We start from the raw sequence: 20,184 nt of genomic DNA, 5'->3' as shown, positions 1-20,184 counted from the left end.
TTCAAATATGACTTCATGATGTATTTTCCACATTTGACAGCTTTTTAAGGCAATGATTAGATGATCAGATTTGGTTCTCTACTGCTAAGTATATTAATAAATACCTTACATTTTAAAAATGAATCAGTCATATTCAAGAAGAAGGAAATAATAAAAAAAAGCACTGTGAAATGTAGAAAATACAAAGAAATTATAGGAAAACTGTTTTCCTTCCAGCTATTTTTTTAATTAACTATTTTTTGATTCATCATCGCTAACCCTATAGTTAGCATCTTCTAACTATATAGTGTGATATAGTATTCAGTGATTCACCACTGTAACACTATATATATATATTTTTTTCTTTGAAGGAAATGACTCTGTGGGATCTTATGCAAGGGAAAAAAAAACATTAGTATTTTGTGAAGGCTTACAACTATTTCCTGTAAAAAGACATGTGAAGGATAAGAGCACCAAACATAATTACCACAAATATAGATTCTACTCACCAGTTTGATAGCTACATATTCATTGGTGTAGAGATTTTTACCTAGGGGAAAAGCAGAATGTATATGTTTTAGTGACATTTATTCTGGGAAATGCAAAGCAAAATCTTAGCTCACAGGGTCATGAGAAAAGGTCAAATTCCCAATGCGGTTCACGTATATGAAACATGATTTATAAGTGAAAGCTAAACAGAGATAATGAGATCCAGCAAGATGAGAACAAAACCAGCCTGAGAATTTGGAAATTTAAGTTAGACATGGGAATTTGTTATTTTAAAGAAAACAAATCTCTCTTTCTCTGTCACACACACATTTTGTTATTTAATATTTCCCAACTATTAAGCCACGAGGCAACCCAAGCAAAAGAAATGCCAGAATTTCAAAGATACAGAGACTTTAACTCTTGACACAATAAATATAAACTCTCATTTTTCCCACTCACTGACAAATAAGGCTTTTGTGGTTTGTGTCACAGTATTCAGTGTCAACGATAATGAAAAAAAAAAAAAACACCACATTTTGGGAACAAAAAGCTGCTGGTAATATTGGTTATTTACAACAGAAAGCCCTTTGCAAACTATACCATTATACTTTTAATATTATTATCAGTTTGCCCAGTACCTTTATGCATAGAAAAGTACACTAATTTAGGAATAACTTCTGTATGCAAATAACATTAACAAAGAGGACTCAGAGGTTGCCAAACACCTAAGAAGCCATTATAAGAGGAAAAACTAATTTTTCAAAGGAGCAAAAGTAGAAAACAGGCATTTTTCTCTCTATATTAGTTGCACTATGCTTCTAAAAGTTAATTTGTGTTTCTGACTAACGTTCCTACCAAAAACATTTTTTTAAAATATTATTTGATGAAATTGTGAAAAGGATACCAGTAATTGGGAGAGGAATAGATGAGGTAGTGACAGCAAACTCCAAGGCAGACTAAAACTCTATCTTGGCCGCAGACCTCTTCCACACCAGATGGGATGCTGCACAAAGATGTTTCAGGAGACCCCTTCCTGGCACTGTGTAAGCACTACTGTTGTGACCTAAAACCAACTTTAGCAAAGGGCTGACCCTAAAAACTTCATACTGCTTAGAGGAAAATGGTCAGGTTTAAGATTGTAAATGTGTTTAGGGGGTCTTTCTGAGTTGGAGACACCCGCTATTTTAGCAATAAGAATTACTGGGGGATAGAGAATTAGAGGCACCAAAGCTCACCCCTTTCTCATTTACAGAACAATATGCCTTAAAATGCTTTGTTAAAGAACTAACTTAATATTTGTAGCATACGCTTACAGTAACAGATCTTTAATTCAAATAGATCACAACCTTTTTTTTTAATTGCAGTATAGTCAGTTTACAATGCTGTAAATAGATCACAACCTTATAAGTGAAGTGAGATGGTAGTATCAGTGCAAGCAGAGTAATAAACCTGGATTCTGATCTGTCAGCAAGAAAAGAGACAGGGCAATCACAGGAGTCTCAGGAGGGACATACTCTCCTTTCATTCTTCCTCCAACCACATACTAACAGGGTCTGAAAAGATGAGTAGACTTTGAACAGTTGAAGAAGGGAGAAAGGCATCCCAGGGAGAAGAAACTGTATGAGCAAAACAATAAAAAATAAGAAAACAGATAATACAGGCTGAGAATGGTGGGTCGTCTGGAGGTGAACGGGCTAGAAGTTGGACCATGAGGATCAGAAAGGGGTAGGGATGGGCAAGGAGTGGTTAGGGCAGCGAAAGAGACTAGAAAAGTAGAGTCCATATTAGGAAAGTTCTCAAAGCCGTCATTAAAGTTTAAAATGAAAAGTTCTGGAGTAGGGTAGTGACATGATCAGATCTGTGATTTAGAGGCGGTATAAAGGATTACTGAGAGACTAGAGATGGGGGAAAGTATTTGAGTATTTAACATCCACCATGCACAGTTACCAGACATCTAAGATGAGTAACACTCAGTTATCACCCTTCATAGACTGTATTCTAGATCCTCACACATGGCCTTGCACATGGTGGCTCAAAGTTTGTTAAATAAACCACATAACTTGGTAAGTGTTTTTTTTTTTAACATTTTTTATTGATTTATAATCATTTTACAATGTTGTGTCAAATTCCAGTGTTCAGCACAATTTTTCAGTCATTCATGGACAAATACACACTCATTGTCACATTTTTTTCTCTGTGATTTATCATAACATTTTGTGTATATTTCCCTGTGTTATACAGTGTAATCTTGTTTATCTATTCTACAATTTTGAAATCCCAGGCTATCCCTTCCCACCCTCTACCCCCCTGGTAACCACAAGTCTGTATTCTCTGTCCATGAGTCTATTTCTGTCCTGTATTTATGCTTTGTTTTTGTTTGTTTGTTTTTGTTTTTGTTTTTGTTTTTTAGATTCCATATATGAGCGATCTCATATGGTATTTTTCTTTCTCTTTCTGGCTTACTTCACTTAGAATGACATTCTCTAGGAGCATCCATGTTGCTGCAAATGGCATTATGTTGTCAGTTTTTATGGCTGATAGTATTCCATTGTATAAATATACCACATCTTCTTTATCCAGTCACCTGTTGATGGACATTTAGGCTGTTTCCATGTTTTGGCTATTGTAAATAGTGCTGCTATGAACATTGGGGTGCAGGTGTCATCCTGAAGTAGATTTCCTTCTGGATACAAGCCCAGGAGTGGGATTCCTGGGTCATATGGTAAGTCTATTCCTAGTCTTTTGAGGAATCTCCACACTGTTTTCCAGTGGCTGCACCAAACTGCATTCCCACTAGCAGTGTAGGAGGGTTCCCCTTTCTCCACAGCCTCTCCAGCATTTGTCATTTGTGGATTTTTGAATGATGGCCATTCTGACTGGTGTGAGGTGATACCTCATTGTAGTTTTGATTTGCATTTCTCTGATAATTAGTGATATTGAGCATTTTTTCATGTGCTTTTTGATTATTTGTGTGTCTTCTTTGGAGAATTGCTTGTTTAGGTCTTCTGCCCATTTTTGGATTGGTTGTTTATTTTTTTCTTATTGAGTCGTATGAGCTGCTTATATATTCTGGAGATCAAGCCTTTGTCGGTTTCACTTGCAAAAATTTTCTCCCATTCCATAGGTTTTCTTCTTGTTTTACTTCTGGTTTCCTTTGCTGTGCAGAAGCTTGTAAGTTTAATTAGGTCCCATTTGTTTATTCTTGCTTTTATTTCTTCTAGGAGAAAATTTTTGAAATGTATGTCAGATAATGTTTTGCCTATGTTTTCCTCTAGGAGGTTTATTGTATCTTGTCTTATGTTTAAGTCTTTAATCCATTTTGAGTTGATTTTTGTATATGGTGTAAGGGAGTGTTCTAGCTTCATTGTTTTACATGCTGCTGTCCAGTTTTCCCAACACCATTTGCTGAAGAGACTGTCTTTATTCCATTGTATATTCTTGCCTCCTTTGTCGAAGATGAGTTTGACCAAAAGTTTGTGGGTTCACTTCTGGGCTCTCTATTCTGTTCCATTGGTCTATATGTCTGTTTTGGACTTGGTAAGTGTTAAAAGAGGAATAATATGAACAAGTCAGCAGAGGAGCTTAGAAGAGGGAGGGTAAAGCATTTGGACCCAAGTGGCACATGAGGTGAGCCTGGGAGGATGAACAGGAGAGAATAAGGGCATTTCTTACAACTGAACATTGAGCTGGAGAAATGACAGAAAATGCAGACAATGTGATAAACTGTGAGTGGACCGATATGAAAGAAGCACAAAATACACAGGTGAGAATGATGAGAAATGAAGCCAGCGCTTTCAGCCATCCTAGAGCCTGTGGAGGCCTGCTGGGAACAGGTCTTCTAAAACAACAAAATGTCTAGGAGGCTGTGGTCCAAGGCCCATTTTTGCTGGCTATAAGTGAGGTCTCTGGAACCAGAGGGAGCACATAGCTCTTCTTAAAACTGAAGGTGTTTATGCTCAAGATGAAACTGAATTCTATCCAGGCAAGAGATGTGCGTATGTGCACAAAGCAAAGAAAAATACAGTAACTCCTGGTGGAAAACTGAACAAAACCAGAGTAACATGGGGAAAGGTAACTCGCGTTCATGGAAACAGTGGCGTGGTTCATGCCAAATTTCAAAGCAACCTTCCCGCTAAGGCCACTGAACACAGAATCTGTGATGCTGTGCCCCTCAAGGATTTAAACTTACTGAAAAGTAAATAAATAAAAATGTGGGTCTGTTCTCTTGTTTAAAAAAAAAAAAAGGAAATGAAGCCAGAAAAATCCAACACATACAGGGTGTGAATAACCTTGGATGCCAGCTTCTTATTCTGAGGTACTTTCCTAAATCCTCATCTTTTTTTTTGAAGATTTGGGAAGATCTTTTTTTACAGTAAAACAAACTTGCTAATTATAGAAACTGTGCATCATTTCCTTTGAAGAAAAAAATTCAAGAGTTCAAAGAAATCCCAGGCACCTACCTATGGATCTGCTTCTTCCAGAGTCTAGGGCATCTCACCAATCAGTAATCTTTTCCTCCCCTTCCCTGTGCTCAGCTGGGCAGCCCACTTCTCACAGTGCAGTTCAGTGAACTCCTGTGAAGGTGGGTAAGGTAGCTGCCAGGTGATGCCAGGGAAGGAGGGGATTCAGCAGTCCAACTACTTCATATATAGACTTGCAGCTAATCTTCCTGTTTTTAGCTCCTCCTGTATCCTAGCTTTCTGAAATACTAGAGTCTCTAATTTTTGAACTTATCTGGTGTATTTTTTGTTACAAACTGGCCTATCTTTTTCATCATTCAGCTTTCTCTGGACTGCCCCATCAGTTACCACTTAACTGCTGCTGCTTTCTAGCTTCCAAAATTTTGTTAAAATTTCTCATCTATTTTTATCTTCTCTCCCATTCTTTTGGTTCCTTGTGGTTTTTATCCCTTTAAAAAAAATCCCTTTTCTAAATATACTTCTAAAACTGAGGCAACACACCCGGTTCCATAAACTTCCACATATATTATTATTAATTATGCACATAGCTTTTTACTTCTCCTAGGCAGTGAATGGCCTAAGGACAAGAATGTTCAACTCAACTTTTTATCTCTAACAACAAACATCGTATTTACTATGTAGTAGGTAACAACACTTGCTGAAGTGAACCAAATTGACTGATATACTGAGAAGGTTCTTCTGATGAAGTTCTAGGGCAATTAAAAAAAAGAAAGCTAGTTTAGAATCAGATTATGGATGATGCTAAATGTAATATAGGAGTTTTGACTTCATTATTCAGCTTGCTGTGAAACCACCAAAGGTCTTGTAATAAAAGAAAAAGAATAATGGTGAAGGTTGTATTTTAAAAATATCAATCTGGATCCGATGTATAAGATAGAAGACAGGAGAATACCTTTGAAGAAGAAGAAAAGGAAGTTTTTATAGCAGAACATTTAAAGAATGACATCTACCACACCATGTGGTTATGAGGATTACATCAGTCAGAATATGTGAAAGTACTTTGTAAACTGCAAAGTGCCAGATGAACCTAACTTTTATTACTTCTATTATTACTGCAGGAAGGATGCAATAATTCCTGGAAGATAACTTAAAAATAATATTTATAATAAGGTATTTAGAAGAAAAAACTAACAACCTTTGGATTACTTATAAGCATGAAGGAAAAGGAAAAGAGAAGGGTTAAAGATGAAGCTCTAATTAGTGGAGAACAGAAGGAAGACCAGGAGAGCAGGCAATGATCATCCACTCTACCATGACACCTTCCTCCAAGCTCTCACTAAACCTAAAAGTAGTACACAAATTATGAAACGCCTTTCAGCTTCAATTTTTGTATCTGGATGGAAGAATAAAATCACAGAAGTATAATAAATGAGACAGCCTATGTAACGCCAAACATGATGTCTGATCCGTCACAGAGTGCTAGCTTGCTTGTATTTACTTACTTTCTCTCCTTACTTTCCAAAAAGTGAACACATGGCAACCTCTACAAAGCAATTATCCTTATTCCTCAGAGGCCCTGGAGGTGACTAGATAATTCTCCTGAGCTATGTTCAAATGAATTCCTTTGCCAGGGGGCATCATTAAGACTGAAGAGGTCAACACAAAACACAGTCATGTGGAAGGCTAGACAATCACTCAGCCACTAGCCTCGGTGATATACAAAATTTTTGCTCTGGAAGAATTTAATAACAAAGATAGAGGGTTAAAATCCTCCCATTTAAAATGAACGGAATTAAGAGGAGCTTCATGATGGTGGAGTAGAAAGACACGGAGCTCACCTCTCTCCACAAATACATCAAAAATATATCTACATGGGGAATAACTCCCACAGAACATCCACTGAACTCTGGCATAAAGTCTTATACAAATAAAGCCACAAGAAAAATCTCCATATAAACAGAAGAAAAAAATAAAATGAATGACTGCTTCTGCTAAAAAAAAAATATATATATATGTATATATGAATGATGTAACACTAACTGTGAGAAAGGCAGACAGTTGAATGAACAGAAAAATACCACTGATGAGATGGCATAACCCCATACTCCCAAACATTTTAGTATCTGTTGCACAAAATCCACAATGCTTCCCAAGGTCACTTCCTGGCTGTGGGTTCTTTTATTGTTAATGGTAAAGAAACCGCATTACACAGTAGTTTTTGGAGCTTAAAGCTAAACTCAGTCCTTTTGAAGCAGCTGCCCTAGATGTGAAGCTACCCATAAAACCCACTGCATGCAGACTTCCTGTCTCAGTAAATTGCCTACAGAGACAACATTTACCGAAAGCTTCATCAGACAGCATTACTTCAAAGAACCAGCAGGTCTCAGTTCTCAGAGTCACGCTGATAAAGGAACACACAAACCTCAGGTTCCCAGTTTAGATTTCCAGCTGTCACATTTTCTTATCCTAAACTCAAAGTAGTACATTTACAAATTACAACCTAGAACTAGTTAAAAAAAAAAAATCCAGCCAAATGAATTAGAGGCAAATAGTAGTGAAAACAAGAAACCACTTTTCAGATTGGTTACCATGTCTCTTTAGGGAAAAGAGGCTGGCCTATTGTCTCCACCACCCAGACAGCATCTCTTGAATGTCAGGGGTAAAAAGATAATTAACACTACAACTTTCAAGAAAAAAGCCAGAGGTCTTTTTCATTTTTACTAACTTAATTCTACTAGTGTATTAGTATACTATGCAGAAACATTTCCCAAATGTCAACAGCAAGGACGATTCCTTCTTGTGCCAAGTTTTTTGAAGAGAATATTTACAAAAACCAGTAACTAGTTTATTATAAAAAAAACTTCTAAAATCTTGTTTAACATTACTGGTAATGATGAGGGCATGTTTCCTATTAATATGCTAACTCATGTCTATTTTAGACAATGTTAAAATGTTTTCCAGGCCTCTCTCGCTCCCTCATCCTTGATTCATTTCTTTCATTCATGGCCAAATAACACCACATTTTGTTTATCTGTTAATCAGGTGATGGACATTTGGTTTGTTTCCACTGTTTAGCTATGAACAATGCTGCTATGAATATTCACATATGTTTTTGTGTGAATATATGTTTTCTCTTGAGTATATGCCTAGGAGTGGAACTGCTACAACAAATGGTAACTCTTACATCTAACTTTTGGAGGAACTGTCAGACTGTTTCCAAAGTGGCTGGACCATTTTACATTCCCTTCAGCAGCATATGAGGTCTCTGATTTCTACACATCCTCACCAGTCAACACTTATTATCTGTTTGATTCTAGCCATCCTAGTAGGTACAATGTGGTATTTCACTGTAATTTTGATTTGCATTTCCCCAGTGAATGATGATGCTGAGCATCATTTCATATGCTTAATGGACATTCCTACGTCATCTCTAGAGAAATGTCTATTCAAATCCTTTGCCCATTCTGAAATGGGGTTGTTGTTGTTTTGTTTTTAATGAAGTAGAGTCAGTTTACAATGTTGTGTCAATTTCTGGTGTACAGCGCAATACTTTAGTCATATAGGAACATACATATATTTGTTTTCATATTCCTCTTCACCAAAAGCTACAAGATATTCAATATAGTTCCCTGTGCAATACAGTATAAACTTACTGTTTAACAGGGGTTGTCTTTTTATTGCTGAGATTAAGGGTTCTTTATATACTTGAAATAATAGTCCCTTATCAGATATGATTTGCAAATATTTTCTCCCATTACATGGACTGTTTTTTTAATGGTGTCCTTTGCAGTACAAAAATTCTTATTTGACGAAATTTATATATTTTTTATTTTGTTTGTGCTTTTGGTGTCTGATCTAAGAGTCCACTGCCAAATCTGAAGGCATAAAGGTTCATTTTACCCTTATGTTTTCTTCTAAGAGTTTTATAGTTTGGGCTATGTTTGTCAATATTGTTTTGGCTCTTCAGGTCCCCGGCAACTCCATATGAATTTTAGGATCAGCCTGTCTTCTTCTACAAAGAAGCCAGCCGGGATTTTGACAGGGATTGTGTTGACTCTGTAAACCAATCTGAGGATTACTACCATTTTAACAATATTAAGTCTGATCCCTGAATGTGAATGTCTTTCCATGTATTTGGGTCTTCTTCAATTCTTTTCAAAAGTGTTCTGTAATTTTCAAAGTATAAATTTTACACTCATTTTTGTTAAATTCATTCTCTTTTGATACTATGGTAAATGGAACTGTTTTCTTACTTTCATTTTTGGATTAAACATACTTTTGTATAATAATGATTCAGACCTCCTCTCATGATCCATTCCTAGAAACATAGTATGTCTTTTAATCGGAGAAGTATTTGTATCTCTTAAAACTCAAGCAGGGAACTCTTTTATATAAATGAATTTTTCATGTAAGTGATACTCCTTCAATAAAAATTAAAAAGTAAAATCATTTACAATGGAAATGTTTCTAAAGTTTCATGTTTCACAAAGGGAGTATCGGGTGCTCACTCTGGTAGCATACTCTTTACTAAAATTGATACAGAGATTAGCATGGCCCCTGAACAAAGATGACATGCAAATTCATGAAGCGTTCCAAATATTTACAGATTTTCAGTTATGACATAAATAAGTCAATGGGGATGTAATATACAGCATTATATACATGACTATCATTAATATTTTGAAAGTTGCTAAAAGAGGAAATTTTACAAGTTATTATCACAAGAAAAATTTTGTAAATATGTGTGATGATGGATGTTAACTAGACTACTGTGATCATTTTGCAATATATACAAATAATGAATCATTATGTTGTATACCTGAAGCTAATGTATGTTGATTATACCTCAATAAAAACTTTTTAAGAATATCTGATTTTTTTCTTATTATATCTGGTCAAGATGAATAATTATATTACACAACTTGAGCAACACCCTTAGGGGTTAGTTGAGTATGTAAAGCTATTCTGCCCAGACTGTTCTGCTTTGTGTACTTTGTTTCCTCCCTTGCTATCAGTCTATCAGTGATCATTTTTTTGATATACGTTAATACCTTCTTCTTTCTGTGTTTCTATTCTATGGAAGACTGAGAAAACTAATAGGCTGGTTAGAAATTCATATAAAATAAGGGAAAGACTAAAGATCTAAAGAACAGGAACTTTACACAGATCCTAAAATATCTATTTTGACGGCTAAGACATTTTTAATTTTTATTGGTGTTTTAGTTTGTTTTCTGGTCCTCAGTTTTGATGCAGAGAGCTACAGCTTGTTAAGAAAAACACCACCACATATAGTTTTACTATAACATGGCTAAAAACTTTAGGACATGTAACTTATAATTCTAATTTACATTAATGTTAACTTATATTCTATATAAAGTTTTGTGAAAGAATACATTTAGTCTTGTCTATTCTGAAATATGAGTATTTTAGAGAAGAAAACTGCAGAAAATTATACTTTTATTACTGATGTATACATTTTCTGCCCTATATAATTTATGTAGCAAGCTATAAAGGATGATGTACTGTATTTCTGATAATAATCTACATTTATGAAAATGTTTATTGTAGTATTTACTTATAATATTAATAAAACCTAGAAGTAACTGAAGCCCAATTTTATGTTTACAAATGTGGCAATCCACTTTCAGAAACAGAATAGCCATTAAACTTACAATTATTAAAATCACATAGGAATTTAGTAAATAAGAATACAAAATCTCAAAGCATATCCAACTTTGTTTAGAACAAAGCACACATATATGCATATGCATGTGAATATACTCATATATCCATTTAGACTTGCACAAATGAACAAAGACTTTGCTCTAATTTTGTGTGACGTTACAATTCTGTCAACAAAAACGAAAACCCAAACAAAACAAAACAAAACAAGCTTCATGAATTGGAATTACACTTCACTCTATAGGCTACATGTTCAAATCCGAATTCAATTATTATCTAGATTAGTCCATCTCCGAAGTAGTTTATAAAACAAAGTAGAAAAGGAGCAACACAACCTCAAAAAAAAAAAAAGGTCAACTTTTAGTTTCACAGTACAAACATACAAACATTAGCCTAAACTACCTAGATGAGCCCTTTAATCAAAGAAACACTAAGAATTACTTGTATCACAAGGCATTTACTATTTCAGCTTTTTACCACCCAGGTAACTGAAGAACTTCCACTATTACCCTTTAGATATCAGTACCACCAGATAAAATTTGCTTCATGTTTAACCATATAAAAAAATTAAATCCAGAAAACTTGTACCTTTTGGGTGGAGGGGGAGTGAGATCAGAAGTTCTAATTAATTTATGACCTTTGGGGCGGGGTGGAAAACATGACGTGCAATTCCTTCCAAGGTTTTTTTTTTCTTATTGCCTATAGAACAAAGTCCAAAATCTACATCATGGCCCACAGCCAGTCAAGAACAGATTCTGTTTACATCTCTAGCCTGATTTCTCACTGTACCTTATTAAAATAAAAAGAAAGATTATTGGCTATTATTTTATACTTTGTATTTATTTTCTTGGTAATAGGTGTAATTATATTGAACATCTATGATTATCACCTTTGGAATTAGAAATTAATTCTCATGTCCAATTTAATGTTTTTTTTCCAGCATGTAGTATTTCAACTACATATGTAATCAATTAGTGATATAACTACATGATATATAATAGAATATCTGTCTAAGAATGTCCCAGATCTGGGGTCCAGTTCAACTCTGTGGCAAGCCACTTTATTTTACCTGGACCAAATCACTTAGTTTGTAATTTCTTTCAGTTTTGAAATGATAAACCTTGGACTAGACAACGCCAAAATTATTCAGAGGTCCAAAACTTTAGTAACTATTACTCTGGTTGATCTTGACTTTACATATCTAGTAAATCAGTCTAAGTTAACTATAAGCTTTTGGCAGGGTAAATCCCACTCCTGTCTCACAGTAAACTCACAGCCATCTTTCCCATATAAGTACTGCTAATCTAGTTATCAGGCTTGAAATTATAGAGTAGGGTTCTTGAATCACAATCAGGTCTTTCGTTCAACGCATTGCTTATTCAACATAATACTGAATCTTACTTCTGTTAACCAGTCACTGTATTAGCTAACCCACCTCAAACTTTGTGTTCTATGATGATTCTATTTGTATATTCTTCAAAGATCTCTAACCAATTCCCAATTGAACTGAATGGAACCAAAATACAGAGCTCTATTGTTCAGCATCAGTGATGACAACGATCCATCCCATTCATTTGGGTAAGTGTTTAAAACAACTACAAATCTACTTCATTAACTTATCCACCAGCTTACATTTCTGTATCTGTTACCAGAACATCACAAAAGTGTGTCAAATAAATACTTTGCTGAGTAAAAATACATGATAAAAGAGACATCTGAAAAAAAAAAAAACCAAGGAAAAACACAAGGGAAAAAAAGACATATGATTTAACATGGAAGATAAAATGTAGGCATTTTACTCTATTCCCTTCCAAAAGCCCAATGAAATGACAAAAGAAAGAAAAAAGAAAAAGTAAAAACAGGTAAGAAAACAGCAGAATAGAGATGCCAACACTTTGGAAGATAAGAAATGAACAGCCAACAGTGGTAACTGACTTAGCCGACATGAGATAGCTGACAGATATGTACTGGAGAAGAGGAATCTAAATGCTTAGATTATCTAATTATATTGACAGAAATTTTACAATTTTGTTGGAAACTTGAGAGGAAGAATTAATAATAGGTATGTAGATAACCAAGAACATTTTTAAAAATCAAGTATCAGAAATTTTTAATTCTGAGGAGGGTAGGGTGGGGATGTACTAGGAAGGAAATACAATAGGGCTCTCATAGCTCAGTTATGAATAGTATGTCCACAACCATAACATGAGAAATGCAGAAAAATGGTTTAACCTAAAGTATGACATAAGTATATAGGCAGAATGTGAGGAGTATGTGATTCGGATGGTACCATAAGAAAAATCAATAAACAATGTCTAGGTGGGGGAGGATATAGCTCAAGTGCTAGAGCACATGCTTAGCATGCACAAGGTCCTAGGTTCAATCCCCAGTATCTCCTCTAAAAAAATAGATAAATAAAATAAACCTAATTACTTCCCCCCCCAAATAAACACGTAACAAAAATGAAATTAAAAAAAAAAGTCTAACATTGGAAAAAATATTTAGAAAAAAGAAGGTATCTACAGGACATGGTTAAAAGAGTTGAAATGCTTACCTGTACCGATCAGGTCTTTAAAATTGATGTCACATAATTATTTTCATTAAAATTAAATTACAAAAAATATATACCTTTAGCATTATCTTGTCCTAGTAACCTTAACTCAGCAAAAAGCTTAATTAACCTAGCATGACCTGTACTTTGAGACCCCACTATGGCTGGCAGTGAACTCTACTTCCTTTGATAAGAGCTTTGCCTTTTTCTGGAAAAGTAGGGCCATAAATTCATACAGTTTTCTCCTTAGGATGCACAATCATCGGGGGAGGATATAGTTCAAGTCGTAGAGCGTTTGCTTAGCAAGCACAAGGTCCTGGGTTCAATCCCCAGTACCTCCATCAAAAAACTACATAAATAAACCTAATGACCTCCCCCTGCAAAAAAAAAAAAAAAAGAAGAAGTATGCACGATCATCATGTAAATATTGATCCTCATAATCAAATCCATAATCACCCTAGTTTCATAGTCCTGCTGAACAATTCCAAACTGGTTTAGCAATCCTGAAAATTTTACTGTTAAGTTATCCTGATTAGCCAAAATGTCAGTGCATGTATCCAGTGATACCTCTGAAGTCACCGAGTTAATCTGACACAGTCTGTGCATCGGTATACGCGATTAAAACTGTTTGCTCCTGCCATTTTTTTTAATGGATTGTGCTATTGACGGAAAGAATCCTCCTTCAAGAGCCGTTAAAGCTGTTTACCCTCAAGAAATTCTGCTTGAATCAGAACGAAGAGGGAGCAATTCCAAAAGAAATTTAAACTACAATACTATTAGCATAAGAATTTTATATACATTTGTGGTTTTCCAAGAAACTTAAAATACATTATACCTGGGGTCACGTGGAAAACAAATGATATAATGTTACCTACCTATGAAGCAGGAACCTAAGTATCAGTTTCTGAGAGGAAATAACATATTTTGTCAGGTACTACAACTTACTGCAACACATACACAAATGTAAACACACATATCTCCAAAGAGACAAAACACGTGGGACAAAATATGAACAACTGGCAAATCTAGGTGTTAATGTATTACAGATATTCACCATCCTATCCTTTTTAGTTTTTTTGTAAAATTTTGACATTTTTCTTCATACAAGTTGGGTAAAAGTAAAAATGTTAAACAATGTTTTATATTATTTATACAAACCAAGTACTCACTATGTTGCCATCACTGTCTTAGATGATTATATACATTATCCGAATTTCATCTCCACAACAAATATGTAAGGTAGATATTATTATCATCCTCATCTTACATGGAAAAAAAAATGAAACTTGGAAAGGCAATATGACTCCAGGACTCTCTACTTTTAACCACTTGAGTAAGAGAGTAAGGCCATGACTTCTGAAACTTGTTTTTAGTTTGTTCCTCCCACAGACCCTAAAAATTTGCAAATTTATAGGAAAACCTTAACAAAGTTGTAAAAGCACAATACAGTCACCCCTCACTATCTGTGGTGGACTGCTTCCAGGACCCCCATGGCTACCAAAATCTGTGGTTGCAGGTGCTCAAGTCCTTTATATAAAACGGTGCAGTATTTGCATATAACCTAGGCGCATCCTCTGTACACTAGATCTAGGTCACTAGACTACTTACAATATCTAATACAATATAAATGCTATGTAAATAGTTGTAAATACGATGTTAAATCCTATCCAAACAGTCTCCTGGCACAGGGCAAATTAAAGTTTTGCTTTTTGGAACTTTATCAGATTTTTATTTTCCCCTGAATATTTTCCATCCCTACTTGGTTGAATCCATAGATGCAGAACCTGCAGATGTGGAGGGCTGACTGTGTATCAGTTTTTTCTGTTTTATTGACTGGCTTGGTTTTTGGCTGATATAGATTTAGTTTCACTTGTTCAAAATGCTAAGATTTCCTAAGAAATTGTGAATAAAAAAGTAAACATTTCATTTTACAATGCTTTCACTTTCAACTAGAGAAGAACACTTTTAAATCTTGTTTTAAGCCTACATTCGCTCAGATTTTTCAAAAAATTTCAACTTTAAGTAATTCAGATAAGAACAATACGCAGAGAAGTCGTCATGTACACCCTACTTCAGTCACAGAAACAGTGGTCTTATTTTAGAAGCAAGGGAGGAGTGTGTCACAGAACAAGGTGATACCCTTGGCCAATTTACCTTCATCAGAAACATCCTTCTGTGCTAATGTACTTCTGCATATTTCACCAGATACCAAAGACAGAAAACAGTAAGAAGGTAAATTCTTTGTGCCTCCATTTTCTTGTTTGTAAGTAAAAATATTCTCTTAACAATACCCTATTCACAAGGATAGTATAAAGATTATTAAAATCACGTGTAAGACTATGTAGTCTAAAGGGTCTCCTAAAACATAAGCATACACCTATCGGACATGAAATCACCTATCTGCTTATTCTTGCAACTAAGAAGAAAAAAAGCTGTTATCTGTAGACTTAGGGACATACATTTTCTTAATTCTGGAGAATTAAGAATTCTCCATTCTTAATCATTTGTATCTTAATGTTTACATGAGTCTTTCCAGACCTGATTCAGCAAAAAGACTCAAAATTTAAAAAAAACCAAAACTAAAAACAACCTGCAGATCTGTTTCAACTCCATCATGTCCTCCCTCCTTTTATTCATGATAATCCTTCATCAATCTTCCTTTCTCAAATCTTCAAAATTCCCCTTTCCATTGAGCAACATACACAGACAGGTAAGACTCTACAGAAATCATCTTTCCATTGAAAAAACACACAAAGGCCACAAAAAGGCAACACTTAAAAGAAGAAATATAAATAACTATGTAAAGATGTTTAACTTCACCCATGTACACATACACATTTAATAAGATACTATTTTTCCTTACCAGACCAGCGTTAAGTGAAGATTCTTGATAATGTTTGAGGTTTCTGAAGAGATAGAGAAACACACACAAACACACACACACACAGAGAAGTAAAGGGAAACCATCTTCCTGGAGGGTAAGTTGACGACGTATAACAAAATCATAAATATGTATATATCAATCCACCTTTGATTCAGAAAGTACACTTCCAGGATTTATCCTAAGAAAATAATCAGGGAAGTTGGGACTATATTATATTACATGTGTCTACAAGGATGTTCAGTATAGTACTTATAATTAAAAAACAGAAATAATTTATATGTATACTAAGGCTAGCTTATAAATTACTGAGTGACTATACACATTAAAATGAATGATCTGTATTTAAGCTGAAACCTTAAGAAATTCATGCTGTATTAAGTGATAAAAGCAGATTTATAACAGTTTGATTGCAGTTCTAAAATATGTCCTGACACATTTTTTTTATTCTGAAAAATTAAATAAAACAAAATTAGTGGTTATCTTTTGAGACACTTAAGTAAAATTTTCAAACAATGTTGGGGCAACGGCATGTTTTCTTTTTAAAAAGGTTCCTTTAAAGGATATTTTTTGCTTTTTGTTTTTCTGGTTACAAAATATATGTACCCATTAAAAAAAAATAGAACAAAAAGGAAGGAAAAAGGGAAATGTCTCAGAAATATATAAACAGAAGTAAAAGACTGAAGGCTATAATTAGCTTCTCCTGCTTAACATTAGGGCTTAACAGCCCACCCCTCCAGACACTCTTCTCTAGACTTCTCAACTTCACTACTCCTCAGGCTCTTCCTCTTTCAGCATCCCTTAAATGTACCCTCTCTCTCCTAATCACACAAGCTCCACAAGCACCATCTCATCACCCATGACTGTATGTTCATTAACACCTACATAGTGATGATTTCTTCAACTCTATCTGAAGCCTAAACTTTTCTAAGTTTCAGAGTCACATTTCTGCATATGTGCTGCACACTCCTGAAAGTCAATACATTCACAAACTGTAACTACTTGCCTTTCCCATTGCCTACTCTAGGGCTGTATTTCCTACCTCTATTAAGGGTTTCCCCATTCTCTTGGTTTTCCCAACCTGGCAAACTCAGTCATCTTTGACCCCTTCCCCTAAAATAACTGGTGACCAAATCCTATAGCCTACTTCTAAAATTTCTCTCTAATTCATCCCTTCATTTCCATCTCACTGCCATTTTCAGAGTTAAGGTGGGCCCGGCCATTCCCGACCTGGACTATAAAGCCAGACAAACATTTCTTAAGTACCCACTGTATGCCTCACACAGTAAAAGTAGTTAAGAATATAAATATGAGAATGTTAATAAAGCAAATTACTACCATTAAGTATTTCTTGAGATAGAGAGATGGAGGAACATGTCACAATGTGACAAGCACTACAATCAGAGCAAAATCCACGAGATGTCAACCTCCTTCCTATCTGATCTAATCTTAACAGCACCGGGAATTTATCTTTCTAGAATACAAACCAGATCATGTTGTAAAACCCTTGATAATTCTATTCCACTGCCTACAGGATAAAGTCCAAATGCTTTAATACCATGCAAACACTTCACAGTCTGGTCCTAAGCTATCTAACAGCCTCATCCATAACTTTTCTTTCACTTCACACCCCACAATCCAATCATGTAAAACTAGTTGCTGCTCTTGACAACACGCTAAGCACTTTCACAACAGCGTCTGTGCCTCCTGCTTTTGCAGAGTGCTTCTTCCTTGTGCTCACCAGTGAAGTCCTGTCCAACTCTCCCATTAACTACCCTTCCTCTGTGAAATCTTCATTAACCTTCTCTGCCAGTGTAGTTTTCAGAAAAATCTAGTACAATACTTATCACTTGGTGTTGTAATTTGTTTTTCTTCCTCTCTGTCACCAGACTATGAGATTCCTATTTTTTTAACTGTAGTTGATTTACAATATTGGATTAATTTCAGGTGTATAGCAAAGTGATTCAGTTATACATATATTTTTCAGATTCTTTTCCATTATGTATTATTACAAAACACTGAATATAGTTCTTTGAGATACATAGTAAATCCTTGTTATCTGTTATATATGTACAGTAGTGTGTATCTGTTAATCCCATGCTCCAAATTTATCCCTCTCTCCTAGACTGTGAGATTCTTAAGGACAGAAACTACTTCTTGTTATCCTTAGTATCTTTGCCAAAGTCCAGCAAGATAGTAAATATACAAGAAATATTCGTTAAATGGATGATGGGCTGGAAATAGATTTGTAGAAAACCAAAATCATTTTTTTGGTTCTCTGTCTGGAATCTAGGAGTCTAAACAGTAAGGCTACTACCTACTACGATCCCCTACATACCAGGAAACCAAAAGAGCCCATATTTTTTTCTCCCCTCATCCTATTCATCTGATTATCTACCCATCCATCCCACAAAGAACAGTAGCATATAATACAGATAGAATCTCTGCCCTCCAGTGGGTTTGGGAGACTTAATACTCAATACTCAAGTAAGGAGAGACAATTAACAGATAAATATATAAAATAATTTCAGAAAGTGATCAATGCGAGGAATTAAAAAAAGGAGTTTGATGGGACAGGTAGTGGCTGGGGGAGAAATGTGCTATTTTAAAGAAGTCACAGAAGATTTTTCTGAGACAGTAACATAAAAGCTGAGGCCTGAAGGATGAGAAACAACTAGCTAAACAAAATTCTGAAGAAAAAATTCTGCAGGCAGAGGCAACTGTAAGCATAAAAGCTCTGAAGCAGAAATGCACTTGATTATTTAAGGGACAGAAGAGATGGTGTGGCTAGAGAAAGAAATGAATTTGGAAAAGAAAGTACAGCCTTGTAAGTGATAAGCCTTGGTGGAGGCCTATCTGAACCTGCCTTAAGTTTGGAATTTCCCAGTTTACATCTTCTGTTGTCTACACAGTCTTCTACTTCTAACATCATAGCAAGAAGACAATGGAATGGGGTATACAGCATATCCTATTGTCAGGAAGATGTCAAAAGTACCTTTTCTGGTTTTTGTTGATAAAAAGTATTCCTATATACAACACCCTAGCAATAATGGTCCCAGGGCTAATGAAAACCTGATCAGCACACAGGAATTAAACCACTTCAAAAGAAAGACAAATTCTTTTTACCGACTACAAAGCAAGTCAAAATGAGAACTATCGTAATTATCCAAAATTCATTAGAGGAAAAACACTTTATTACTCTGAAAATATATATGAGCTACAAATTTATCCTTTTAATAGATTCTTCCATTCATGTATAAACTTAAAGATCATATAATACAAATCTAGACTTAATTAAACAAAACAGACTTCCAGTTTTCGTTGACCAAGGTTTTTTTTTTTCACTTGATAGAAATTAAACAATTTTGTTTTGAGAATGCATGAATTTATAAGCATTATAAACTGCCTCTCAGCAGTAATTTTGTGGATGTTTATGTCATAAACTATTTAATTCAAGTACTACTATGATGTTAGAGCAAAGACAATCCGTTACTGAAATGAATATTCACAAAACTAGCTGTTAAAGCAACTCAATAGTTGCTGGGAACTAAAGTAGTGTGAAATTGCACATCTTACTCCTGTTCTCAGTAGCATCTGCTGGCTTTGCTAACCCAAATATGAACACATCACTAAATATAAAGAGCCTTTCATTATCCTAGGCAGGTCTTAAAATTCCAGGCTGCCAGCCTACTAGTAGTAAGAATAAATTCATTCTCAGCATCCCTAAATTCACTTCTGCACCCAGTGATCTCTGGCTGGGACAGTGATGTTTCCCCAAATTTCTCTACGGTGGATCAGAGATAAGATTTTTTTCCATCTTCTTTTGCAAAATCATCAGAAGTCGCACAGGTAACCAACAATAATCATCTTTATGCTTCCATGCTCCCATTCCCTCGAAGGGCAGTCTCTTACAATGGGTCTCCATAATAATGCACAGCCTCAACAGCTGTGACAAATAAGAAAACACTCTCGCCTAAAAGGAGACCTCTTTACAATCCCCAAGTTGATGACCAACTTCATGTATTTATAAGAGCTTTCATTTTCTCTTCCCCATTCACCTAGGGAGGGCCACAAAAAGTTTATAGATACCCAATGTATCTTCTTCCCAATTTCACATCTTCAAACTGGATGATTTCATCATTATTCATCATTTCACTCATAAACTAACACTTGAAATAAAA

The 20,184-nt window shown here is 35.1% G+C and overlaps 1 protein-coding gene and 2 pseudogenes across 17 annotated transcripts in view; 2 read left to right on the top strand and 1 right to left on the bottom strand.

Moving 5' to 3' along the window:
• Positions 1-20,184, bottom strand: part of CSNK1G1 (casein kinase 1 gamma 1) — a 149,309-nt gene that overhangs the window by 71,960 nt on the left and 57,165 nt on the right. For all 17 annotated transcript variants that reach the window (XR_012073247.1, XR_012073248.1, XR_012073249.1 and 14 more), the window contains one exon: positions 489-529. Coding sequence is in view for 13 of the 17 variants with exons in the window: in XM_072962253.1 (XP_072818354.1) it covers positions 489-529 (41 nt within the window). In the remaining 4 variants the exon portion in view is untranslated. The remainder of the gene's footprint in view (positions 1-488; positions 530-20,184) is intronic.
• LOC107034093 (large ribosomal subunit protein eL33 pseudogene) lies at positions 4,320-4,651 on the top strand (annotated as a pseudogene).
• On the top strand, positions 9,392-9,491 carry LOC116281237 (U6 spliceosomal RNA; annotated as a pseudogene).

Source organism: Vicugna pacos, chromosome 6 (genome assembly GCF_048564905.1).
Source record: "Vicugna pacos chromosome 6, VicPac4, whole genome shotgun sequence".
Classification (NCBI taxonomy): domain Eukaryota; kingdom Metazoa; phylum Chordata; class Mammalia; order Artiodactyla; family Camelidae; genus Vicugna; species Vicugna pacos.
Note: the sequence above shows the minus strand (reverse complement) of the source record. Positions and strands in the feature narration are given on the sequence as shown.